This window comes from Puntigrus tetrazona, chromosome 3 (genome assembly GCF_018831695.1).
Source record: "Puntigrus tetrazona isolate hp1 chromosome 3, ASM1883169v1, whole genome shotgun sequence".
Taxonomy (NCBI): Eukaryota; Metazoa; Chordata; class Actinopteri; order Cypriniformes; family Cyprinidae; genus Puntigrus; species Puntigrus tetrazona.
The window spans coordinates 11,776,927-11,801,514 of NC_056701.1; the positions used below are offsets into that span (position 1 = coordinate 11,776,927).

A 24,588-nucleotide genomic window follows, 5' to 3' on the forward strand; every position below is an offset into this window, starting at 1 on the left:
CTTCTTCTTTGACGTTGTTTCTATACATTGAATAATTTATGAATGGAGCTTCATTTACCTTTACTGCAGTCATTCCTTCACAACATTTCCCTCAGTGGCCGTAACCTGTTCTCTCCCATTTTCCTCTCTCCGTGTTCTCTGTCGATATAGTGCTGTTGTCTTTTATAGGCGTATCTGTCCTTACAACCAACCCCCATCCCAATGGACATGCACACTTTAATGTACTTCCCCCATCCAGGCACACACACTTAACAATGATTTCCCTTTTTAGTGAGAACCTTTTTCCTTTTTTTTTTTTTTTTTTTTTTTGCTTTGTCAGCGCAACGTTTTCCCTTGTTTCCTCTCAGTTTCAGTTTTTCCTATTCATCATCGTATTTATTTACTCCTTTTGTGTTATTTATTTCACTACCACAAGCTCGGCATATTCAAATGCCTTCTTTAGCTGATATTGCTATGTTGGGTGGCCCAGACGAACATAGCGATGTTTTGATGGCGTAGCAGGGCCAAAGTCTTTCCGTTTTTGAGGATTTAGTTATGTATGATTATGAGAACTACTATAAGAACTACTAGATTGCAAAAGCAGTGTAACCCCAGCGCAGTAATGGGTTGAATTTTTACATTATTATTTCATAATTATATTATGATTTTTATTTTCTATATTTTTTGCATTGGTTCATGTCCGTTATAAAACATCGTTTCTCATTTTCATTACTTTACGCAATGCTTATGCTGCTTTAATGCTTATCTGAAAGTCATGCTCTGTCCATGGTGCTGAAAGCAGAAACCCTCTTAACTATCTCTATTACATTGTTTCATATGATTCGGCCTCTCTCTTTCCTACAGTTCTCATATTCCTGTGATCTTTTTTCAACAGTTAATCACAGGGACATAAGGGAACGCAAGAGGAAGAATGAGCTGAGGAGAATGGATAAGAGTGGATAAGTAATGAGGGAAGACAGTTTGACAGATATGTATGGAGCGACCATGCAGCACAGCCAAACAAGAGAAACAGATATAGGAGAGTCATTGTGAAAGAAAAAAAAGAGACAACACAGCAAAACACAGGTGGAGGACATTTGTCGGTGAAATCTGACCCTTGTACACTGTAAAAAATGTTTTGCTAAGCAGTAGTAAAAAAAACATTATGTAGTAACTTGTTTTATTACATTTAAAACCATTATTTAACACGAGGGAGTCAATGTGCCTGCATTAGGTCGCGGTAACAAAAGTAATTTTTAAAGGTTAAATCAGCTACAAATGGCATGTTACCACAGTGCACGGTGACCCCAAGAGAAAAAGATAATAGCGTCTCTGCTCCATATTTCCAAAATGGGACGATTTGATTGGAAAAAGAGCCAGGACTCATTTGTTTCACTGTAGATGTGAAGTAGAGATATTTCGTTTTGTAAAGCACTTAGTGTAGTGGAAGGAAAACATGAACACGCATGTGAAAGGTTCACCCTTTTTATGTCAGTTTGCCGAGTGCACACTCAAGCAGTTACAGTTTTCTAGATTTTGCGTCTGCAACCAAGGTTAATACTGTACACAGACTGTACTGAACGGTCTGCATAACATTAGCACTGCCCAGAGAGAGAGATAGTGTAAGAGTTAATGCGCTGCAGTCTTTTCTCCCTATTTTGTGTAGCTCAGCAAATAATCGTTCTGCCTTTAGCTTTTCTCCCTCTTCCTCCCACCCTTCCTCTTGCTCTCGTTTTCTTCCTCTCCCTCTTTCTATTGGATACGCTGAGAGTATGGTGTCTGTGTGTGTGTAGGGGGGGTGGATGGATGTGAAACATTCAGTCATTTTCATCTCCCTTTGCTGTAATTGAGCAGAGTGTTTTAGTGAATTGAGGGACATGAGAGCTGAGTGATGGTAAAAGACGGAAAAGGAAAGATGGGTGGGCATTGCAGAGGAGGAGGAGGGGTCTCTTTCCTGTTTATTATGTGACACTTGAACGTATTGAACTCACTCCTTCATTAAAACGCTTTCCTCATATACCTGCATCATCATACCTCTGATGTTGTACGTTGGCTAGGGCCAGTTTTTTTATGGACAAGCCCTCTTTTTTCCAAGCCCAATGAGTCGACTGTACCATAAAGGACCTTAGGTACATGATATTCAACAGACAATATTTCTTATATTTGTAGTATCTTCCAAATTTCAGTAAAAAGTTACAAAACTGGGGCAGTACCATTTAAAAGGGACACCTTTGTACACATTTTCATTTGTACAATGAAGTGCTACATATTATGCTCTTTACAAATAAAGGCACCCAAATGAGGTTTTGCAGTACAACCACAGAACAACTGTTTGGGTTCCCCAAAGAACATTTCAATGAGCAGAACTCCTTTTTTAGTGCAAAGAACATTTGAATAATCTTCATGGATGTTAAAGATTCTTCATGGGACCATAGATTCCATTAAAGGACCTCTAAGCATCTAATACCTTTTGAAAAGGTACCACCCCAGTGACAGCTTTTGCACCATTAGTAACCGGTGCAAGAACTAACGGTGTGATGAGTTAAAGGCAGGTTACTTTGACCAGTCTAATATTGTATAAAAGTATGAGCATCACTAATTTTCTTTTCTCTTCTGTTCTCCCACCCGCAGGCTCCTCCTCCCCCCCTCCCCTCTCGGTTCTCTCTCCTCCTCTCCCTCCCCCTGCTCCTCTATGCTCAGTTCGGTGTGTGTCTCCTCTTTCAAAGGGCGCAAGGGTGGGAACAAGTCGTCCAACAAAGCATGTTACAGCGCAGACATGACTTGTCCGTCAGACAGCGAGAAAATAGTGATAAACTGCGGGGGGATTCGGCACGAGACGTACCGCAGCACGCTGAAGACGCTGCCTGGGACGCGCTTGTCCTGGCTCACGGAGCCAGATGCGTTCAGTAACTTTGACTATGACCCCAAATCCGATGAATTCTTCTTTGACCGTCACCCCAACACCTTCGCTTTTATCCTCAATTATTACCGCACAGGGAAGTTGCATTGTCCCAACGATGTCTGCGGTCCTCTCTTCGAGGAGGAGCTCGCGTTCTGGGGTATCGACGAGACAGACGTGGAGGCTTGCTGCTGGATGAATTACCGACAGCATAGGGACGCCGAGGAAGCGCTGGACAGCTTCGAGACGCCCGAGCCGGACCCGCCAGAGGACGACCCGGCGCTAACGGGTGGAGCGGACGGGGATTTGAAGAGGTTGTGTCTACAGGAGGATGGTCGGAACCCCAGCTGGTGGAGTACCTGGCAGCCGCGCATCTGGGCGCTCTTTGAGGACCCCTACTCCTCCAAATATGCTAGGGTGAGTGAGCGCACCGGCATCTCGTTAGTCTGCTTTATTAAACGTGTCTGTAGCAGTTTGGAGCTCGCTTAACCGTCCTTGTGCTACGTGTTCGGTTAGTATTTGACTGGATATTTCTCTGTGCACACGGAATCACGAACTGGTTCGCAAGAGTCACAATAGCGCACTCGCTAAACGCACAAGTTGTTAACTTTTGAAAAGTTTGTTAGCTGCGTTCGCAGAGAAAAAAACTCGAGTTCGTTATGTTGAGGGTTTCTTTGTCACTCTCTCTGATAAATGCAGTATTTTGTCTCGCTGTCTGTCGGTGTCTCCACGCGCATTATTATTTGCCGGTGAGCACTGCGTCGCGAGCTCTCGGCATGCGCAGTCGCCTCCTGAGCACTTTGTCGCGCTTTTTTAAAACTTACATTTTTGGTTCTGCGTGTAGCCTAATGTAATTATGACCTCGCTTTGAGCGATGAAATGAAAGTTGCTTTAATGATTTGAAGAACGTTGTTATTCAGTTACTTTTCGTCAGCCGCTGTATTCAGCGCTCAGATATTTCTTGGTTTCCACCAAAATCGATATTTAATATCCATTTGTTTGCTGAATGGGCGTCTCACGGACGAATAAATATCACTCACACTGTAATTATTGCATAAAAATAACTTAATTATGAGACACGCATTCATATCTGAACCGCCAGTCATTGCGCATGCGCAAAGTGTTCGTACATTTCGCTGTTGTCCATACTGCAGAACAGCACCTGGCAGACCCCTACGATATTGAACCTCACCAGGGCATTTACCCTAAGGTGGACACTATTGAGTTTTGGCTATGAATTTTACCTTAGCAAACTGTGAAAGTTTTTTATTAATGTTAGGAGAACACAAGTTAGTTTTTCCCACTTGTCCCTGCATTGCTGGAACAATCGTGTCCGACAGTAAGCATGTTTTTATGCTCACAGACTTTTTAGCTATTTTGCATGATTGATCAATCAAGTGATGTAACCCTTAAAATGCTATACATTTAACTAGGCACCGTATTTGAGAAAATTCTAGCTTAGCAAAGCAAGTTACTGGTGTCAGGTTGTGCTTAGGTATGTATCCACAGGAAGCACAGGATCTTCACGGCATCCCGGGAACCACTGAGTCTCCCATGGGTCTTACTTTTAACTGAATCAGTTTTCTGCTTACTCAGCAGAAGCCCTGCATGTCACAGGAACCACCATTACCCGATAATCGCTACATCCATCTCACATCCAGACCAGGAGCTTAAATTAGTTTTCTCTTTTTTTCTGGGTGCCACACTTGGGATCCCAATTTTGGGATAATGAGCATAATAAGGTCATATGAATTCATAGACTTTACAGCCAAATTAGATGCAACCAAACTTTTACTTGCCTATTTAAGCAAGAAATCATGTTTTTCCCTCTCAGACAATAATCTTTTTTCTTATATAGCTACAAATCTACAGCAATTTTAGGAAACCAAAGTCACTTACTGACCCTTGCTGGTTAAGAGATGTTTCAGCTGGAGCACATGAAAGGCAGTTCACCCTTTGCCTCTCTGAACGTCATTCACGAGCTAGTGAACAGCGACCATTTATCTCCTTTATCAGCGCTGGCTGGTTATTTAAGATATTTATCTTCCGCGGCACATCTGGGTCAATAGATCATAGTCATGAGCAGTCGATACACACTTGCTTTCTTGAAATGAGCCCAGGGTTCCATTTAACTGATCAGTTTTCGATTGCATTTTGGGTTGCATTTGATTGCAGAATTGCTCCTAATGCGTTTGAAGTGTCTCGCTTGTAAGTTACCCAGGTCTTCTCACAGTTCTCAAGGGGAGGGAGAGATGCCGTCATCGTTTTACTGCGTCGTCATTGAACGGAGGTCTTTTATCAACCGTGACACGCATAGTGTTTTATTAGCGGGCTGCTGTATGGGTGCAGGGCCTCGTGCCGGATTGCTAATCATCACTTACAACCTCCATGTCCCTTTCTCTCGCTGTGCTATAGCGTAACACTGCGGCGTCTCATACTAGCTGACTGCGCGTTGATTTCTGCTGCAGAGCAACCGAATAACAGCAACAGAGGCAGAGGCTGTGCGTTTGTTTGTGGGCGCAAGCAACGCTCTTGGTCACTTTCTAGAAACCTAAAAGTATGCAAATACATGCAAGGTGTGTGTCTTCCAGACTCTAACTGATTTTCATTTCAAGCACTTGCGAAGATGGTGAAGGTGTCTTCAAACTACACCCTGACTTTCAAAAGACCGTGGCGTTGGGCAGTATAGCGCGAATAACTTAAGTATTTGAGTTGATCTATGAAGGCAAGACTGAAAGCTGTATCTCTTTCTGGTTAAATCCCTGGTTTAAATCCGATGATCCAGTGAGCCTGTACATAGGTGAAGAGTTGCAGCAAAACCTGGCTCCTCACCGACCAGATTAAAGGATTCAGATAACAGTTAGCTGCATTTACCAACTCAGGTGTTTTCTAACTTTCTGATGCAATGAACTAACAAATATGATCTATATATTGCAAGGGGCTCCTTCCTAAAACATAGAAGACACATTTTAGAATTTGATGTATAAAAATATTTTACATTTGGAAAATATTTACTTAAGTTCACAGTGCATTTTGTTATCATACCCACCAATGTTTTATTTATTTTATTTTATTTTATACCCTCAATAAAGTTAATTTAATTTAATTTGCAACTTATAGTGTGATTTTTTTATTAAATGTATTGAAATAAATTATTATCAAATATTATCTGAAAAATATTTACTTCATATTAAGCTGGCACAATATTTTTATGCCCATTTTAAGTTAATTTAATTTAAGTTTATTGTGAGAAAAAATGCATTTATTAAATATTTGTATTATTTATTTATTATTATATTTTATATGATTTTTTAATTAAAATAAATTATTATAAAATATCTGAAAAATATGTTATTTCTATTACTTTGACAGTATTTTTCTACCTATAATGAAAGTACTTTAAATCAATTTACAACTTATATCGTAAAAATATTTTTTGGTTTGCTTTGGTTTTCACACTTTTGAGACTTTGAATCCCAAAGCTCCAGCTTGAAAACCACTAATTTAACTGATAATCAGTATTGTAAAGATTTGTAATTTATGTGGGATTAACTAGAACAGAAGGTGCCTGATCACTTTTAGAGGAGAAGATGTAAAAAACGCTGGAGCTGTATGGCAGGTTAATTCAAAAAGAAGCATCATAGACCGCAGAAATAAAACATCCTCAGTGGCGATTATGTGAGGAGCATATGCGAAATGATAGGAATTGCTTTACTGTTGTTCAGCATCTCAAGCTTGTAGTCGAGCACATGTTGTATGAGCGGATGGATAACAACCTGCGGGTGAATAGTCATTCACGTGCAAAATCCTATTCGATAAGGATGAACAACTATTAAATGAACTACACTGCTTTAGCAGCGTTTCTTAGCAACAGCCCGTAGTCAAAATAATCCCGCTTTGCGGTGCTCTGTGTATTTTGTTCCCACACGTAAATAATATATATGCAGAAAACCTTTAATCAACGTCACAATTCACCTCATCTCAGGTAAACGGTCTGGTTTGTATTTAGAAATGTATGTTTGTTTTGATATTTTGCATTTTTCATGATACACGTCACTAAATAATCGCCTTTACATGCGTAATGTTTTAGTAGATCAACCCTCAGTCAATCATCTCAAACCCTATGAGTTCCCTACTAAGACAGCATTTTTATGTACATTGTCATATTGGCCTGCACGCCTGTGTTTGTTGCCAGCCCTATTCAAATCTGTTTTTATTCTAAACAAAGTAAGTGGCTTAATAATAGCTGTTAACCTTACCCATATTTAGTTCTGCATAAATAATGTTAATTTTTTAGGTGTAGCATGACTGCAAATATTATCCTTTTCTAACACACACACACACACACACACACACACACACACATATATATATATATATATATATATATATATATATATATATATATATATATATATATATATATATATATATATACTGTATATATATCAATAAATTACTTAACTATTTCTCTTATTAATATTTCATTCCCATTATGAATATAACAGGGAATAAGTCTAGAAAAACCAAGGAAATAATTCTGGGAAAACTGTAGAGTATAGTCTACTTATGTTGTAATCTAATTCTATTCTAATCAAAGTAACTAAAACTATTTACCTTACCAATATTTAGTTTCAAATATAAATAATATTCCTTTTGTATATGAAACATAACTGAAAACATCAGATCATTCTTAAATGACAAATGAACAGATTAGATAGATAGATAGATAATTCCACCGCTATTAATAGTAAAAAAAAAACCCATAGTATTAATAGAAAAAAACATACTTTTTAAGTGTAGCATGTCTACAAAAACTGGGCTCAAATCCTTTGTTAAAAACTTAAAAAAAGGATCACTGGAATGTGTTTTTTTCTCAGCACTTCTGCAGGATTTCACTCTACCCGTCGTAGAGTACTGTCTTCCCGTCAGATGCTTGTAAACATTTAGCAACACTCAATGCTGAATAGTGTTGCCAAAAATAACTGAAAAAAAAAATTAAAGGTCAGGACTCCAGGCACCTGAAACAATTTGAAAAGTGTGTCACTCCTCGCATGTATTAGCAAATGAATGTTACTTCTTGCTTCCTTTGATTCATTTTGATTTACGTTTGATTTATATATCGCAAACATGTGTGAAGCGTCCTCAAAGGCCGCGTAGACCACAACATCCCAGCATCGAGTGTGATCGGATTCCTTCGGAAGCTTTCCTTTTAACCACAAAGCTTTTCTTCTGAAATGGCCTTGTGTTTATCAGTTCCTTAAAAGTATCAATTACCTTTTGTGTTCCCTGTAATGAGCATGCTCGTTTGTAACCAGAGTTTGTCTGGCTATAAATGCTCCTTTTCAGTTGAGACCGCTTTTGGCACCCGTGAACACACCTCCGATCTTCCCCCACTGTTTCCCTTCTTCTACTTTTACTACATCTCTAAATATAGCCAGAAAATGAGGGATATGTGGGACAGGATCTCGCTCCTCTCAGTAACAAGCAGGCCTCTTCTTTCTCCTGTATGCTGTTCATTTACACCGTCCTGACCTGGCAGCGAAAGCTCAAACGAACCACCGGGCTGACTTGGGTTTTATGCAGTATCTGTAGCGCACATGTCTTCCGGACACACATTGCAGCAGCAGCAAAGTGCATGATAATAAAGCTTATTGAACCAGTCACGCTGAGACCAATAAATCGGTGAATGAGAGGCAGAGCGCTGGATGCGCTTGAATCTACAGTCGCAGTGTGCTTCCCCCCTCCTTCACTGGCCTCTGTCCAGCTCGCCGGTGAATGAGTCCGTCCGAGTTGCAGCGTATTTGCTGTTACAAGGCATCTTTTTCTTGGCTCGGGGGATTTTATTTGCGTCGGCCTTTTCTAAACTAGACTCCATCGACGTCCCAGCGAGCCGGTCATCCACCCTGAAGTCTAGTCGGTGAGCTTGTACCTATAGGGTGCCATATGCAGTGCAGCATTTTAAATAGGTGTTGAAGAGCAGCCGATGCCTGAGCCAACGAATTATCGGTGTGAACCACATACTTTAAAGTTTATTCATAGCAAGACCTATACTGCCAAAATAATCATAGGATGTCCAGAACTCCTCATTTTGGTCAAACTCCGCACCACTTGAGCTTTTTTGTTAACTGGGCAAACCCCATTCTCTCAAGCACTCGTTGGTCACAGGGGGACAGGGGCTTAAAAAAAGAAAGGCCTTGTATTTTAGCTCTACACACCTCCCAGGGGTCCATGTGGGTCTAACTCTTCTGACCCACAGACATCATTTTTATTGCGTTTAGCAGGCTGCTTAGTTTACGGGTCAAATACTGAATTATTCTTATCAATTCATTCGGGAGACTCAATTTAAAATGATTAGCATTAAAAATACAAGGCGCAATATTAGGTACTACTACTTACTACTACTATACGTTATTATAAGCATTTATCCTTTTATTCACCATACTTTAGTTCTATAGACAATTTCTTTCATTTAATTTCTTTTATTCTCCTTTCTTTTCAATGCAGTGGTAAGCTTTTTACTGATAATGTGCAAGACGTTTTATTCATTAGCTGCTGTAGGTAAATAACTAGTGTAACCAGTAGTAATAACAACTAATAATAAAGCTTAAATAAATAAAAATAATAATAATAATAATAATATGATAACAATTATTAGTTTGCAACATCAACTGAAATAAGTAGAAGTAGCTGGTATTGAAAGCCACATTTATGCTAAAAATGAAAGTTTTGCTCAGATTATTTTTTTCTACAAAGCATTGTAAAGTTGCTTGTCTCTCTGAATTGTGTTTTTATTGTGTCTAATAAAACCCTTATAAAACAAAAAGCCATTTAAGAGAACTTTACTACACATATACACTTAAAAAAAACATTTAGTCCAAAATTCATCCATTTACTGACCCTCAGCCTTCATATTTTTTTCTGAGGAACATTTCTGTGGAAAATTTAAGACAATGTTTCAACATTTTTTTTCCCCATAATCTGAAAAACCCATTAAAATCTGATTAAAAACTGATTAAAATCCCAAACAACACTGGACACCACTGATTTTCCTTGAGAGGACAGAAAGACGTTTGGTAAAATGTTTGAAAGAAAGTCAAACATGTTTGTAACGACAAAAACAGGCATGCACTCCCAGAGTGACTACATCTATTTGGATTTCTGTGCTCGTGGCACTTGAAAATATATTCATAACAGTCACAAGGGGGACTCTGCGGTCTCTCATGGAAACACCATATATGACACACACACGTACAGACTCTTTTTTTCTTTCTTTCCACCCCCCAACCCTCAGTTTCCCACCAAATCCCTTGCGTTTCCTCAGGCACACTCCCACAAGACTTCATTTTTGCATAGGGCAGGAGAAACTGATCTATGACTGGAAATAAGATAGAGTAAGGGAAAGAGAAAGAAAGAATAAAAGAAGGGAATGGGGGAAGGGGGAAACCATGGTGCTGTAATGTATCATGGCACTTTTACTTTATATATAGTATATCCTTGTTCTGTCATGTTAATCCCAATAAGACGCTGCCATTCCATTACTCTCACACACACACACACACACACACACAACAGACTATTAGTATGAAGTGATTTTTTTCCCCTGCCGGTTTTAGATAAGCCTTTTCCCCATGGATGTGGCTAGATTGCATGCTCGTGTGTCTGTGTGAGCTCCTCGGAGCCGAGGAGAGAAAGAGCAGCGCTCATAAGATGCTGATGGTGGTAATACTGCAGCATGCTGGATGCAGGAGCGGGAAAGGGAGAGGGGAATTGCAAATGAGAAATGAGGGAGTAAGACTGAATGAGAGCAAAGATAAGGTGGTAAATGGAGAGACGAAGCTCTTGTTGGAGAAAAAGAGAAAGAGAGATGGTAGGGTAAAGACAGAAAAAAGGTGAATGAGCATGGGACATTGAAGGAGTAAAGAAGGAGTAAAGATGGCTGACGTTTGTTGTTAGCTGAAATGCATCAAATACTGTATTTGCTTTACAGGAGCATGCAGCAGTTTTTTTTTGATGTTTACATTTAAATGTATACTGACAACTATTAGTGCTGCACATTTTAGTTTCTCACAATTCTTTGCATGCTACAACCTCGCAGTTTTGTATGATACAAATTCGCGACTCTGACATTTTTAAAAATAAATTTATATTTCACAATTCTGAGAAAGAAAGTCTGCATTGTGAGATAAAGTCGAAACTGGCTTTTATTTTTTCATTCAGTGGTGGAAACGGGCTTCTACAAGATGCAGCATAACACTAAAGCAAAGGCTGCCAGTTTCAAACATAGTTTAAATATTAACGTAGAATAATTTTAATTGAAAGGCAATAAAACTAAAAATAAAGTTCTGCAACATTACACTGAACTCGTATTTTTGAGGTTACTTATTTTATAACAGAAGCAATGGAGCCGTGTATCAGCTCAGCTTCGAATAGAGTCAGAAAAGAATTCATGAGGCATTATTAATTTCATAATGCATCACAAGCAAAAATGGCCAATAACAGTTACTGAGATAAAATAAGTAGAATTTGGCCAGTCATGTGATATTGTGTCCTAGAAGGTCATCTTGTATTGGTGTACTGGAGTTTATCTAATGGTGCTGAACATAGATTAAATAGGTTTGTGCCCCAGACCTCTTCGGAAATGGCCAACAGAGCTTAAACTAGTTGACATATGTTGGAAAATCGTGTCTTGTGGTTTGTGAATGATAATGACTTTTCACTTGAAATTGCTATTTGTGTGTAAATAAAGGCGTGTGTATGTGCACTTCCACATCTGGGTGTTTTTCTGTCACAGTTCTGCATACATTTAAGAGAAGTTTGAGCATTTGGCACTAGCCACTGCATGCTAGCTTTTAGCATTTTCTCAGAGTGGGGCTCTCACTTGGATTAAGGACAAAGGGAAAGGCACTCTGTCATCCCAGCTAATGGCATAGAGTACAGAGAGAAGGAGAACACTGCCAAACTACAGCTCAGACAGGGAGAGAGAAGTGACATGCGAGGAGGAGAGAATGTTAGAGCGATGGAGAGAATCGGGAAGGAGTGATTACAGAGAGCGCAATGATGAAGAGACGAAGGGAGACAGAAAATTTGCAAGGACAAATGTGTGTAGTGTGCTGCAGTTATCAGGATCGAATGCTAAGCAGAAAAAAAATGCTGTGCCACTTATTTCCTCTGTTTCACCTCGATGAGTGTGTGTGTGTGTGTGTGTGTGTGCAAGAGAAGCAAGGAGTGTGTGCTTTTTGTGTATGTCAGGGAGTTAGATGGATTTTGCATGTGCGTTTTTTTTGTCAATACTTCAAATGTGCAGTACACGGGCAGTTTTAGACAAAGAGATAATTTGTCGGTACTGGCTAAATTTCCAACTTGACGAATTTTGTTAATTACACAATAAATTGATTAACAAATAAAAAATACAATAATAGAGTTTAATAATCTATAAAGAGAAGGAAAGAAAGATTCACTGGATATATAAATACACTGTTTATCTCAGAATTGATTATTAGTATTATTATTATTATAAAACACATTAATTTCTGTATACTAAAATTACTGTTTACTATTTTATTATACTGTATATATTTTTTCTTTTCCAGAAAAATTTCTCCATTTATCTTTGGTGAACATGCTATAGAAATTCTCTTCTCCGCATGTTTTTAATGGAGCATCAACATTTCTAAAGGGTCTTTCTGTGGAATGCATGTTATGAATGGATATTAGAAAGAGAAAGATGAAAAAATGAGAATCTGGTGGGAGGTTGAGTCACTCTCTCGTTCTCCATTAGGCCAAGAACCTCATTGTTTTTATCAATGAGATCCAATGCGTCATTCGCAAACAAAACACTCAATAGTGTATTGTCTCTCTTTCACTCTGTCTTTGTCTATACCCCAGAGCTACCTCGATCACACTACATCAACTACTGTTATGCAATATACTCATCTTCAGTCTCAAAGGTTCATCTTTTTCTCTCCCTGAGCTGTCAATCACCACACCACAATCCACAGACGTGTGAGGATGTTTACTCGCACATATGCGGTCTATACTATACGAATACATGGATTTTGTACAAGGTACGCTTTGGGTCTTTGTTTTGGAGAACATGATCATCAGGTTTTATTGGAACTTGTGGAATTGATGCAGATGGGATGCTGCCAAGGAGTTCAAAGCAAACACCAAGATGTTCCGAATGTTTCACTCAAACTGTTGTTCTGATGGAATTTGAAATGATAAATTTAGCATTTATGCAAAACGCTTTTCCTCCAGTGCTCTTAGACTTTTGGACCTCACTGTAGGAAAGAAGTAATCAGGTGGATTGTTTGATTATGTCTGTATTCGTAAGAGCCGCTGTGTCTGCTGCTTTTCTTATGCGCTGATTTGAGAGGGTTCATTCTGTCCTGTCAGTCACTGACTGTAATTAATCTGTTAAAGTGCTGAGCTGTGTGTGTGTGTGTGTGTGTGTGTGAGAGAGAGAGAGAGAGAGAAAGAGAGAGTGCTTTGCTACAGCGCTAGAACTGACCCTTGCTTGTGTATGTGAGTGTGTGTGTGTGTGTGTGAGAGAGAGAGAGATAGAGAGAAAGAGAGAGTACTTTGCTACAGCGGCAGAACTGACTCTTGCTTGTGTGTGTGTGTGTGTGTGTGTGTGTGAGAGAGAGAGAGATGTGTGTAAGACATAATAACATCTGGCTGTATGCAATATTGTTCCATGCATCTGCTGAATGAAGCATGTTTGCTAAGATACATATTGATGTAACATAAGAGTGTTGAATTATATTGACCAGTGTTATAATGAATGTCAAATCGGTTTTGCCTTGTAAACACTTCGAACATCAGTTCAGTATTTGCTTTAAATCAAACCAGAATAGCTGAACCTGAACATTTAACATACTTTGAACGTATTTTGAATGTGTTTATTTTTCTTGTGTGTGCTGTGAGTGAAAGATTTGTCTTCAGGTTTGTTTGTTTTTCTCTTCACTTGGACCATGGGCTCCCCTTTAGCCTTCATTTATTCCAAATGATATGTACTTACCAAGTCACGGTATGCTGCCATTAACGTCCTGTTAAATTTCCTTTAGCCTCTGCCCTCTATCATTACTTGTGTCCGTGTGTTGGTTATCAGGGATCCCGAGTACACACGCTGCATGGCCTCAGTTTTCTTCTGTCTGTTACTGGACTAACACATGTTGCTGTTTTTTGGGGGGTTTTTTTGCTCAAAGTCACTACACTTTGCTTCATTTTGTTAAAGGGTCACTCCACCCCAAAATGTCAAGTTTGTCATTAATCACTTATCCATGTCGTTCCAAACACATAACACCATGGTTTGTTTTCATATTTTTACAATTGAAGATGTTTTGGTTAAAAACTGTGAGGTTTGTGACTGTCCCATTGACTACCGTGTACCGAATACCGTCAAGGTCCAGATAAGCATGACAATAGTCAGAAAGAAAACAAAGATAAGGACATTTCAACAATTTGGGACCGTAGAGTCATTTTGGAGTAATCTACAGATGCAGTTTATATGTGTATTTACTGTTTGATATAAACAAGAGCATACACATTTTTTTTGCAGCGATACTGGTAATAATGATGGTACAGTGCCGGATTTGTTTTATTTCTTTACAAAAAGTATTCTCGTAGCTTCAAAATGTTGCAGTTGAACCACTGATGGCAGATGGACTGTTCTGACGACGTCTTTCATACATTTATGGACTTTGACAGTATTTATTACATGGTAGTCAATAGAACAGTCACAAGCCTTCCTGTTTTCATTCATAACATCTTCAATTGTGTCCCGAAGATGAAAGAAGGTGTTACGGGTTTGAAATTACAAAGTAAGTGATGAATGACAATATGTTCATTTTGGGCTGGAGTAACCTTTTAAACTTTTTTGTTGGGGTGAATCAGATATGAATCTCCTGCATAATTGCCACAGCACAGTGTAAGGTTATTTTATTTACTTCAAGTTTTAGTAATGTTTTTTTTTTCATATGTATTTTTTTTATTATGATATTTCTACTTAATACTTAATTTTTTTTTATTTCAGCAATTTTATTAGTATTAAGCTTATCAAAACAGCATTTCTAATTGTCCCTGTGAATTTTTTATTTCAATTTTCAAATGATCAATATGATATTTATATTCAATTGCAGCTTTATTAAGGCAGAAGTGTGTTGATAATGATGAACAGCATAAGAAATAATGATTTAAGAGCAAAATGCGCCATGTTTGTAAAACTTGATACTGTTCTTGGTAGATGCATGTAGTCAAAAACTATTATTTTTAGTTTGTCAAAAAGGAGGAAAATTCTTATGAAGAACTATATTTACCTATAGGTTATCTACATGATATATAAATTAATTAAAATCTGCTTTAAAATGTATTTAAAAGAAATAGATGTGTGCAAGACAAAAACTACTTTCTCTCTCTCTCTCTCTCTCTCTTTCTCTCTCTGTTTCAAACATATTCTCCGTCTCTCACCCTCCCTCCCTCTCTCTCTCTGGCTGGTGGAGGTACCAGATGCTGATCCCTTGGGGTTCCGGGGCCCTGGCCTTCTCCCCACCCTGGTGTCCTGCCAGATCTTGAGAGAGAGGGACATGGAGATGGGTTGAGGGTGGAGCACAGCTTGTCCTGCTCTTATCCCAGATGGCTGTTGCGGCAGTGCTCCCTTGCTCTCTGTCCACTTTTTTTTCTCTTATCTTATTTCTTAAATCTGCAGTTTTAGTTTTTTTCTCATTCAATCACATTACCCTTCTAATCAAACACTGTCACACATACACGCTCTCTCACAGCCTCATTCATGTACACTCAGCAGTTCAGCTGACAGCGAGGGATCAATATGAGCAGTGTTATGAGAATGGCCTCTGTAGAGAATGACATCACACACATACACCTCACAGCAAGAGGCAATCCTGCATGTTTTGCGCTAATAGGAGATGACTTATGGAGTTTTACCCTACACCGGCTTCTGAAAATTGCTCAGACAAAGCTTAACGGTGCATGGTTTGTAAAAAATAGTTTAATCTTGTAATAAAAATTTTTTCTTCAGTCATTTTAATATTAAAAATATTTTTGACTAAACAATACTTTAATAAAAAGGTTCTATTCGTTAAGATTAGCTAATGCAATAGGTATGAATGAATGGTGTCTGGAAATGTCATGTTTGATTCACGTAGTATTAACTCATTAGAACGTGATAATTGTTGTAGCCACGTAATGTCAGGGGACTACCTTTTGTTTCTTTTTTGAGTTTAATGCCTAATCAGATTTACTTGACCATAGCAACTATGGATTATCAATAACTGGAAATTAGTAAGACAGTAAAGACAATAGACAGTGTGGCATATATTGTTTTATACATTATTTTATATTATTTACATTTAAGCTATGTAACATCTTCCAAACAATGTCTTTTCAAAACCTATGAAACTGATTGATATTTTTGGGAGATGTTGGGACGGATTTAACTGAGAATTTCACACACACACACACACACACACACACACACACATATATATATATATATATATATATATATATATATATATATATATATATATATATATATATATATATATATATACTTAATAAAAAATATTTGTGTTATGTTTATTATATTTAAATATTTAAATATATATTATTTGATATTAATATAAATCTATTCATATAAAACCTAATTTGTCGAAATCAACCTAACTAATTAGGTTACATCAAAAAGTCTTTTTATTTTTATTATTATTATTGCATAATGAACATGCATTATTATTATTATTATTCAGTGTAGATCAGGTTGAAAGAACAGATTTTAAAACAGATAAGAGGCGTAACTTTGGTTCATTTTTACATTACTTTTTAAAACAGAACCTTGGCTCAATTGCTTGCCATATCCAAAAAAACGATAAGCCGAAGCAACATATACAGTACGAGTACACACATATGCAACCTAGTGCTTGCCAGTTATTTCCCCAAACCCTCTTTCTCATCCCTCCAGTAGTAGCTGTTATATCACGGTGCCGTGTAGGTGTGTGTAAGTGGCTGCTCGTTGTGTGAGATGGTGCTCCCAGCATGCCTGCACCAGAGCCTCTCGCTGACGATATAGGGGGGATCTCAGCTTGGCAGCCTAGCGCTATACGGCCTTGGCTGTGTGCTGCAGGAAAGAGGAGGAGGAGGAGGATCTGGCAGGTGTCCGTGTCATTTTTACAAAGCTCCGCACCAGCCACTGCACAGAATCCCCAACCAATCAGTGCTGCTCCTTACACAGCAGAACGAGCCGCCACTCGCTTCTCCCCCTCCTCCCGTATCGCCCGTTCCCTCCTCTGCGCTTCACATTCATCTGATGTCTTTTCATCGGTGTTGCGCTCTTCTGTTGTTTCCGTCATCACACCCCCTAACCCCTTTATGCATCTCCACACACACTCCAAGTGGGTTTGATGCCCGTTATAGGTTGTTTTTGCATTATGGATGGCTGCTTTTTAGCAGGCGACCATTTCGGCTTCCCACTCTCCCCTCTCTTTTACTTTCTCCCACCCATTTCTCTTCTCGGGCCCCTCCTCCATCTGTTTTCCACCTTGGTTATCCATTGGTTCATGTCATTATGGTGCAGTAAGGCAAAAGAGGGAGAGGGCTCGAGGCGATACATTACTGTGACGCTCCAGAACGCTTTCCCCTCCCTCCTTTCCCTTTCTGTCTCGCTAACGTGCTTGCTTAGCAGATTACATTAGTGGCCAAATATGATATTTTGTCCGGTAAGCCGCTGCTTGTCCTCTGGTATGCGTATAGCAGGAGGCTGCACATTTTTGACATATTAAATGAGATGCTTTTAGTCGATGGATTTATCAATTGATTTATAATTAAATCCTCTCCACCACTCTTTGTTTTTCATTTAAATTGTCCTATTGATTTTTTTCGTGCTGATTCAGTGCAGTGATCAGCCGCAAGCACTGAGTGGTACCAATTACCCCCCGAGAGGCGCTTGTGTGCGTGTTTATGATGTGTATGCGCTTGATTAGATCAGGGATTCTCCACTGGTTTCGCTTCAGGATCCAGATTTTATTTTGGAGAAGCCAACGCACTGCCAAAAGTGTTTTTATCATAAAGAAGTACCTCTATTCATGCAAAAGTCAAATAACGTACAACCATTTTATTGTGACTTAGGGTACAATTTTTCAACATTTTGGGGGAAATTCTCAGGCAGAAAAGGTCAGTTTGTTAATAAATTTGTATTTGCATTTAGCTTACAGAAGCAATTTGTCACAAAGCCAGCAATCTTGAGAGTATATGTGAATTGCACCTTTAGACTAAATAGATAAAGGAACAATTTTGTTCAGTTAATGCCTGAAAAAAACACAGATAAACGAATTACCAGCCAGATAAACGTCGTATTTGTTTTATTCAACATTAAGCTTTTTCTCCTTTTTTTAATCTATTTATTTTACCAGCCAAACTATACCTAAACGTGTGCATTTTATTAGCAGTATGTATTGTTATTTTTCATTTATTGGTTGTTTTTGGCCTCTTTTTTCTGACATCAAATGAAGAGGAAAAATGTTTTTGAAAGGATGGTGTTAGTAGGTGAGCAATGAATTTCTAAAACTGAGCGTCTGTTTCTGTTCCATTAATGACAAGCATTATAAATAGATATCAAGTCCATTAAACCTCAAACAAGTTTATTTAGAGGTGCTTTGATACATAGTTTTGATTTGACGTTTTGAAGAATTTCAAATGCTGTTTTTGATTTTTAAATACCAGTCTAAATAATTTCATCCTTTAAAATCCCTTTTTTTTTTCAGAAGCTCCTAAGATTACCGGTTGCGTATTATATTTATTAGTTTCTGTTGCATTTTGCTCGCCCATAGCCATAAGGTTTCATCATTTTCTAAAGCTATATATTCAGTCGACATTATATGCTGTGATATGGTCTATAATGGGAATTTTGAATGTTTGTCAGTGTTTGTAGACGTTATTTTCTTAAAAGTTAGCAGATTTTTTTTCTGTCCCAAATATGAACAGACGATTTCATGAATTTAAATCAACACGTAAGGTACCTATATCTTGATATGGAAGAATTTACATACTTTTACCTGTAGCGTATATGAGGTCTAAGCTTTTTACCGTCTTGCTGAATGTTGCACAGCTGGTGGTGTTGTTGAATCTGCCACTAGCAAGGTGTTGTAATAATAGTGGACATGACCCTGTGTGACAGAGGTGACTGCTCTTCTGTGCTCTGCGCTCCGTAATGATTCCTAATATGTTGTGTGTGTGTGTGTGTGTGTGTGTGTGTGTGTGTGTGTGTGCTTGCGTGTGCTGTATGTGATTCACAGTATCCTTGTCCATACAATATGTGCAGTTGCATCAGGCAGATGCTGCAGTGCACTGGCATACAGCGGATTAGGTTAGCGCAGGATTTCTCTCTTTCTTTCTCTCTCTCTCTCTCTCTCACACACACACGGCGCTGCTGGATATGAATAGAACAGACCCGGGGTGCAGGGAGCAACAACAGGCAGAAACATGAGCGCTGTGTGGGGAGATCAGCAGGGCCTCGGTTTTCCCATGACAGACCTCAGAGACCTGCACTTTCACCTCTCACGTAAAGAGGGCGCTGTTTCATACTCTCTCTCTCTCTCTCTCTCTCTCTCTTAGTCTGATACTCTAATATCTCTGCAGTTAATGCAGAATTTGTGGCTTAGAGCAACGTGTACACTCATGCTGGACACTTCCCAGTCTCTGCTGAAACAGACAACTGTTATGTGACCTGAGGGAGCGTACGGACCATTACACTGTGTGATTATATTCACACTTACATGCTATTTACTGTACGGTGCACAAGAAAACAGATTCTGTTTTAAGTCAAACAGATGTTTGAGAAAGCCTGTTTTTTCTCATTGAAAAAAACTCTCGACAAAATTTCAAGTAAATAGTTTCTTCAAATGCATCCTCTATTGCTTGTGTTAGATTAACTAACAGTGTATAAATAATTTCAACGCTACAGTTTTGATACATAAAACCTCTCCATTTTCTCATATTTCATATCTGTATTAAGTTTCCCATTCTAATAACTGCAGGTGAAACATTTATAGAGTCTAATGTTTCCTACAAAACAGTCAGTTTTACTGTCTATCTGTTTTCTTGAAAATCCTGCGCTGTGTATTAAACGTACATAGCAGCATATGGAAAATAGTACTGGAATATGAATTGTCTCATTTATATGTTAAAAAAACAACAACAACAACAACAACAACAACGTTTTTTAAGGCCACTGCTATGAATGGAGTCTTCATCTTCATTTGATTTCAGCAAACATCAAGTTGTCACCACAGCTTATAAAATGTGGTCATTTTTAGTTATGAAAACATTATTTAATTTTTTTTATCATGTTTAAACAATGCTTTTCTGGCTTATCCAAACATTAAGGGAATATTCAATTTGATCATTTTGCAAACATTATGGGACCTTAAGTAATAACATTTAAAATATGTTGAGCGAACAGTCTATTAAAGGAATAATTCACCCAAAAAGGAAGATTACTCTATGATTTACTCAAGCCCTCATATTTCCTCAAGCCATCATATAGGACAGGTGTACATTACTTTCTTCTTTCAGACAAATACAATCAGAGTTGTCTTAAAAAATGTCCTGGCCCTTCCCAGCTTTACAATGACAGTGAATAGGGATCAACATTTTAAAGCCCAAAAAGTATATTCTCACTGGAGCTTATGCAATGCCTATAGGACATAGTCATCCTCCGGACACAGTACCTCAGTTATCAGAAGTTATAGATTTACGATTTATAAAGTTATAAATATGGAGATTTTCCTTACAAAAACACATTGATTGGCTTCAGAAAGCATTTATTCTCCCCTGGAGCCCTGTGGACTATTTTTTTATGATAGATGGATGCACTTTATTGGACTTCTAAACCTTGACCCGCCTTCACTGCCATTATAAAGCTTATAAAGCTTCTTTCAGACAAATACCATCACCTGAAAGAAGCTTTATAAGCTTTATAATGGCAGTGATGGCAGGTCAAGGTTTTGAAGCACAATGAAGGGTGGTTTGAGGGTAATTTTCATTTTTGGGTGAACTAACCCTTCACAGTTAATGGAAGAGTATTTGTTCGTAACTAACAGGGGCTGCTTCCTGTTGGCTGGAACTGTACAGAATTGCATATTTCTTCAAAATTACACAATGGGACTTGCATCCATGTGCAGTAAACCCAAAATAGCAGTGCTGTCTGAAAATTTAACAATGCCATTATTTTTATGGCTGCTAGAGCACTCATTTGTACGAAGTAGAGAAAAAGCAGGTGAGCTGACTCAATAGTGTGTTGTACGTTTGGGATATGAATTCTGCTTTTCATTTTTCCCATTGTGTACATGATGAAGGTAAGGTTTTTTTTCTCCTTTCTGAATTAACATTCTTATGTAGCCCTGTTCTGATCTATTCCCGATGAATTCTGATGTACTCACTCCCTCTCTTCTTGTCCTGCTTCTGCTAGTTTCTTTCTCTCGCACGCTCTTTCTCTTTCTTAGTATCACTCTCTCTGTGGCATAGTTAGGTCACGTATGCATCACCGGGCTCTGATTAGTATGGACCTGTCTGTAGGGCTTTATACATCCCAGTTAATTGATGCTAATAGTGTGCTGTAATCTTCTGTCGGAAATGCTGCTTCTTTTCCTCTTAATCCCACTGTACTTCTCTGCACTGTTCCCCCAATATACTTGCACATCCCTGTTTGACTTTTTGTTAATTCTCTTAAATCTTTGACCGACACACTTTGCTTTTTCCTTTGTATTTTTCTTGACATCTTATTTCACTTGTCAGACATCTTACCGTATAACCATTTTAGATTATTGTATTTTTTCAGCCATGTACTTAGCCATTTTTAGAGGCAAAACACATGCAGCAGGGTGTGCCTTTGACCTTGTGGAAAATGAATGTTAACTGTATTTTTAGCACCAACAATAATATATTTATATACCGTACGTTCTGAGGTGGACGTGGCGGTGGTAAGAAGGACATTTGAAACATTTTTAGAATAAAATTATAGACTGCTTTGCCTTTCTAAGGTTTAGATTACATCTAATGAAACAATATTTTTACCCTTTTTGCGTAATTTAGCACAATTAGAAATGATATAAATAACATTTTGTTCACAACTGATACTTATCTTAATTTGTCTTTATTTTTGTCATATTTTGTCTCAAGATGATATTCACTGATGGTGTTGTTTGGGTGATTGCATGCTATGCTAACTTAAAAATAAAATATTGGATACAAATTTGTTGGTTGTAGAGTAAACACCAAAAAATAGGGGGAGTAGTAATTTGCATAGATACAATTTAAAATCTGCTTCTGGGACATGATTAAAGCATTAAATCTATACAAAACGATTCAAGGAAAATGTGCTTTCAAGACAACAACCAAATAATTATTATTTTTGGAAATTATGCCAAAGTGGTCTTCTGTCTAAAATTTCAGGAAATTGACGTGTTAAGTGATTTTGTTAAGTTATTGCAATTTGCTCCTGTATTCATTAATTGTGGTGAAAGAAGGGGAATGGACAGAGAAGAGAGATACAGAAAACAAAAAGTATAACAACATGACCAAAAATGGGAATCCTGCAAACTGTGATGCATGTGAAACAGTGTGGTCTGTAATATTTATGGTGCACCGCACAGTGCTAATAAAAATTAGGTCACTTCATGTCTAATGAAAGATGTGGACAGAGGAAAAACAGAAAGATGAAGGTGGCGGGTGAAAAGAAAGAGGATACAGAGATGGCTGGAATATAAAAGAGGGATTTTCTCCTGAGTGATCAGAGAAGATCAGAACATTTTGTAGAATTAAAAACGAGTGGTGGAGGGATGTGAAAGATGGTATAGAGTTCTGCTTCTTTAAACTACGACATCTGCTGCGTCTATTGTCTCCACTTCCCATCTCCTCTCCAGTCATCTGCTCTTTAAACTTGTGCGCTTACGGCCAGATTGCTCCTTTTACTGGAGACTCTGCCTTCTGTTTCCAATACTCCAGACAAATCTAGACCTCTATTTTTAGCCCACAGCCTATGTATATTCATAAACACCAACTGTAGATGATTTATTAATGATAGAAAAAATTATTCAGCTGTGGTTTTAGCTTTGCATACTATGGAAAGGACCGCTTCCATTCATTTCAGTAGTTACTTTCTTAGATGTGGTGCAGGATTAGTGCAGCAGCATGCAAGCCACCGCAAAATGTGGAGTGCAGTGCGGTGCAGTGTTTGTGGTTCATTAACAGTGCGGTCCAAAAGTAATGCGACCACGTTCAAAATCAGGGATTTAAAATGTAAACTTTAAACAAACCAAAAGCTTTGGGATTTAGTAAACGTTACGGTGTAAAACGTACGATTCTACAGCTACATGAAAACATACTATAAAGCCTGACAAATGGCTTTCACTGCAACTGAGAATGTAACGCTGTTAAGTTGCATGTGAACATAACCATTCTATGGTCAGTTCATACAGAACGCATAGTACTGGGCTGCTTTTAAATAGGCTTTATATCTAAACATGAGCTACACTGACACCTTTGACCAAGTCGCATGTAGGGTTGGGCATCGTATGTTTGAAACGTTCTGTTACCTAAAATATGCCTGAACCCGATAAAAAAGTAACTACATAAATAAAAAAAGGATGGACTGGCCATTAGCACCATAAACACATGATGTCTGTTTCATTTATACTGAACACCAGGGGGCGACCACACATATCCAAACACAGAAGTAGCTGTACTTATAGCTGTCCGCGGAGCTATCGCTGTAACTGAGTAAACGGAAGATATAAACATTTTGAACGATAAAACAAAGACAGTAAACACTAGACAACAATGTATAGTTTATCTGTGTTATTCAAGCCATCCCTGATATTTTTAAGTGTATTTATAATCCATTGCTAATTGATGTATTGTTTTTATAGTAGCCTATGGAACATATTTTCTGTGTCATTCTGTAGCACAAAGCTGCATCGATCACAAAAGGAAGCATTTTACTGGTGTAAAAAGGTTACAGTGTTCTCTTTTGTTGGGTTTAAGGGTGTTTTGTGCTTGTCGGAATGTGAAAACAACATGCACAGATTGGTTGCGTTTGTATTATTAGAGATTTCTGAATTGAGTTCATGTGCATTTGCTCAGTCTGGAAATTATTTTTCACTTGCGGTGCCGTTGATTATGCTTCTTAAGTCCATTTGGGAGAACCAGAGGACAAATATTGATTGGTCTCTAATAGATCGCTCAGGCAGGGCACCGAAATAAGGCACCAAAATCTGCGTTCTGATTCGGTTGTAGTACATACTGGTTACTCTGTGCCATATTGGTACCAGATTTTGGTACCCAACCCTAGTCACATGCATGTTTAAGTGCCATTTTTTAAAAGGTATATTAACCCTGTTTAAAAAACTGCATGTATTTTATGTATAGAAATATAGGTGTGTTTCTAATCTAGCTCCTGTTTAGAACAAACTTAGGACCACTTAAACTTTTAACTCAAACCATGAGCCATGCTTCAAAACTTAAAGTAGCATATGCTGGATTTTTCAACAGGGAAAATAAAATATGACTGGCAACTGTATTATGCTACTGTAGCCCTCTATTACTAGGTCACTACTCAAATGTACAAATTCGTTACATTTATACTGAAGGTCTCAGACTTTTGAACTCCAAAGTCAGCGTGGCCACCAGTGCTGTGG

The 24,588-nt window shown here is 38.2% G+C and overlaps 1 protein-coding gene across 7 annotated transcripts in view; it reads left to right on the forward strand.

Moving 5' to 3' along the window:
* kcnc3a (potassium voltage-gated channel, Shaw-related subfamily, member 3a) overlaps nucleotides 1-24,588 on the forward strand; it is a 60,725-nt gene that overhangs the window by 3,727 nt on the left and 32,410 nt on the right. For all 7 annotated transcript variants that reach the window (XR_006249731.1, XR_006249728.1, XR_006249729.1 and 4 more), the window contains exon 2: nucleotides 2,611-3,295. Coding sequence is in view for 4 of the 7 variants with exons in the window: in XM_043233830.1 (XP_043089765.1) it covers nucleotides 2,611-3,295 (685 nt within the window). In the remaining 3 variants the exon portion in view is untranslated. The remainder of the gene's footprint in view (nucleotides 1-2,610; nucleotides 3,296-24,588) is intronic.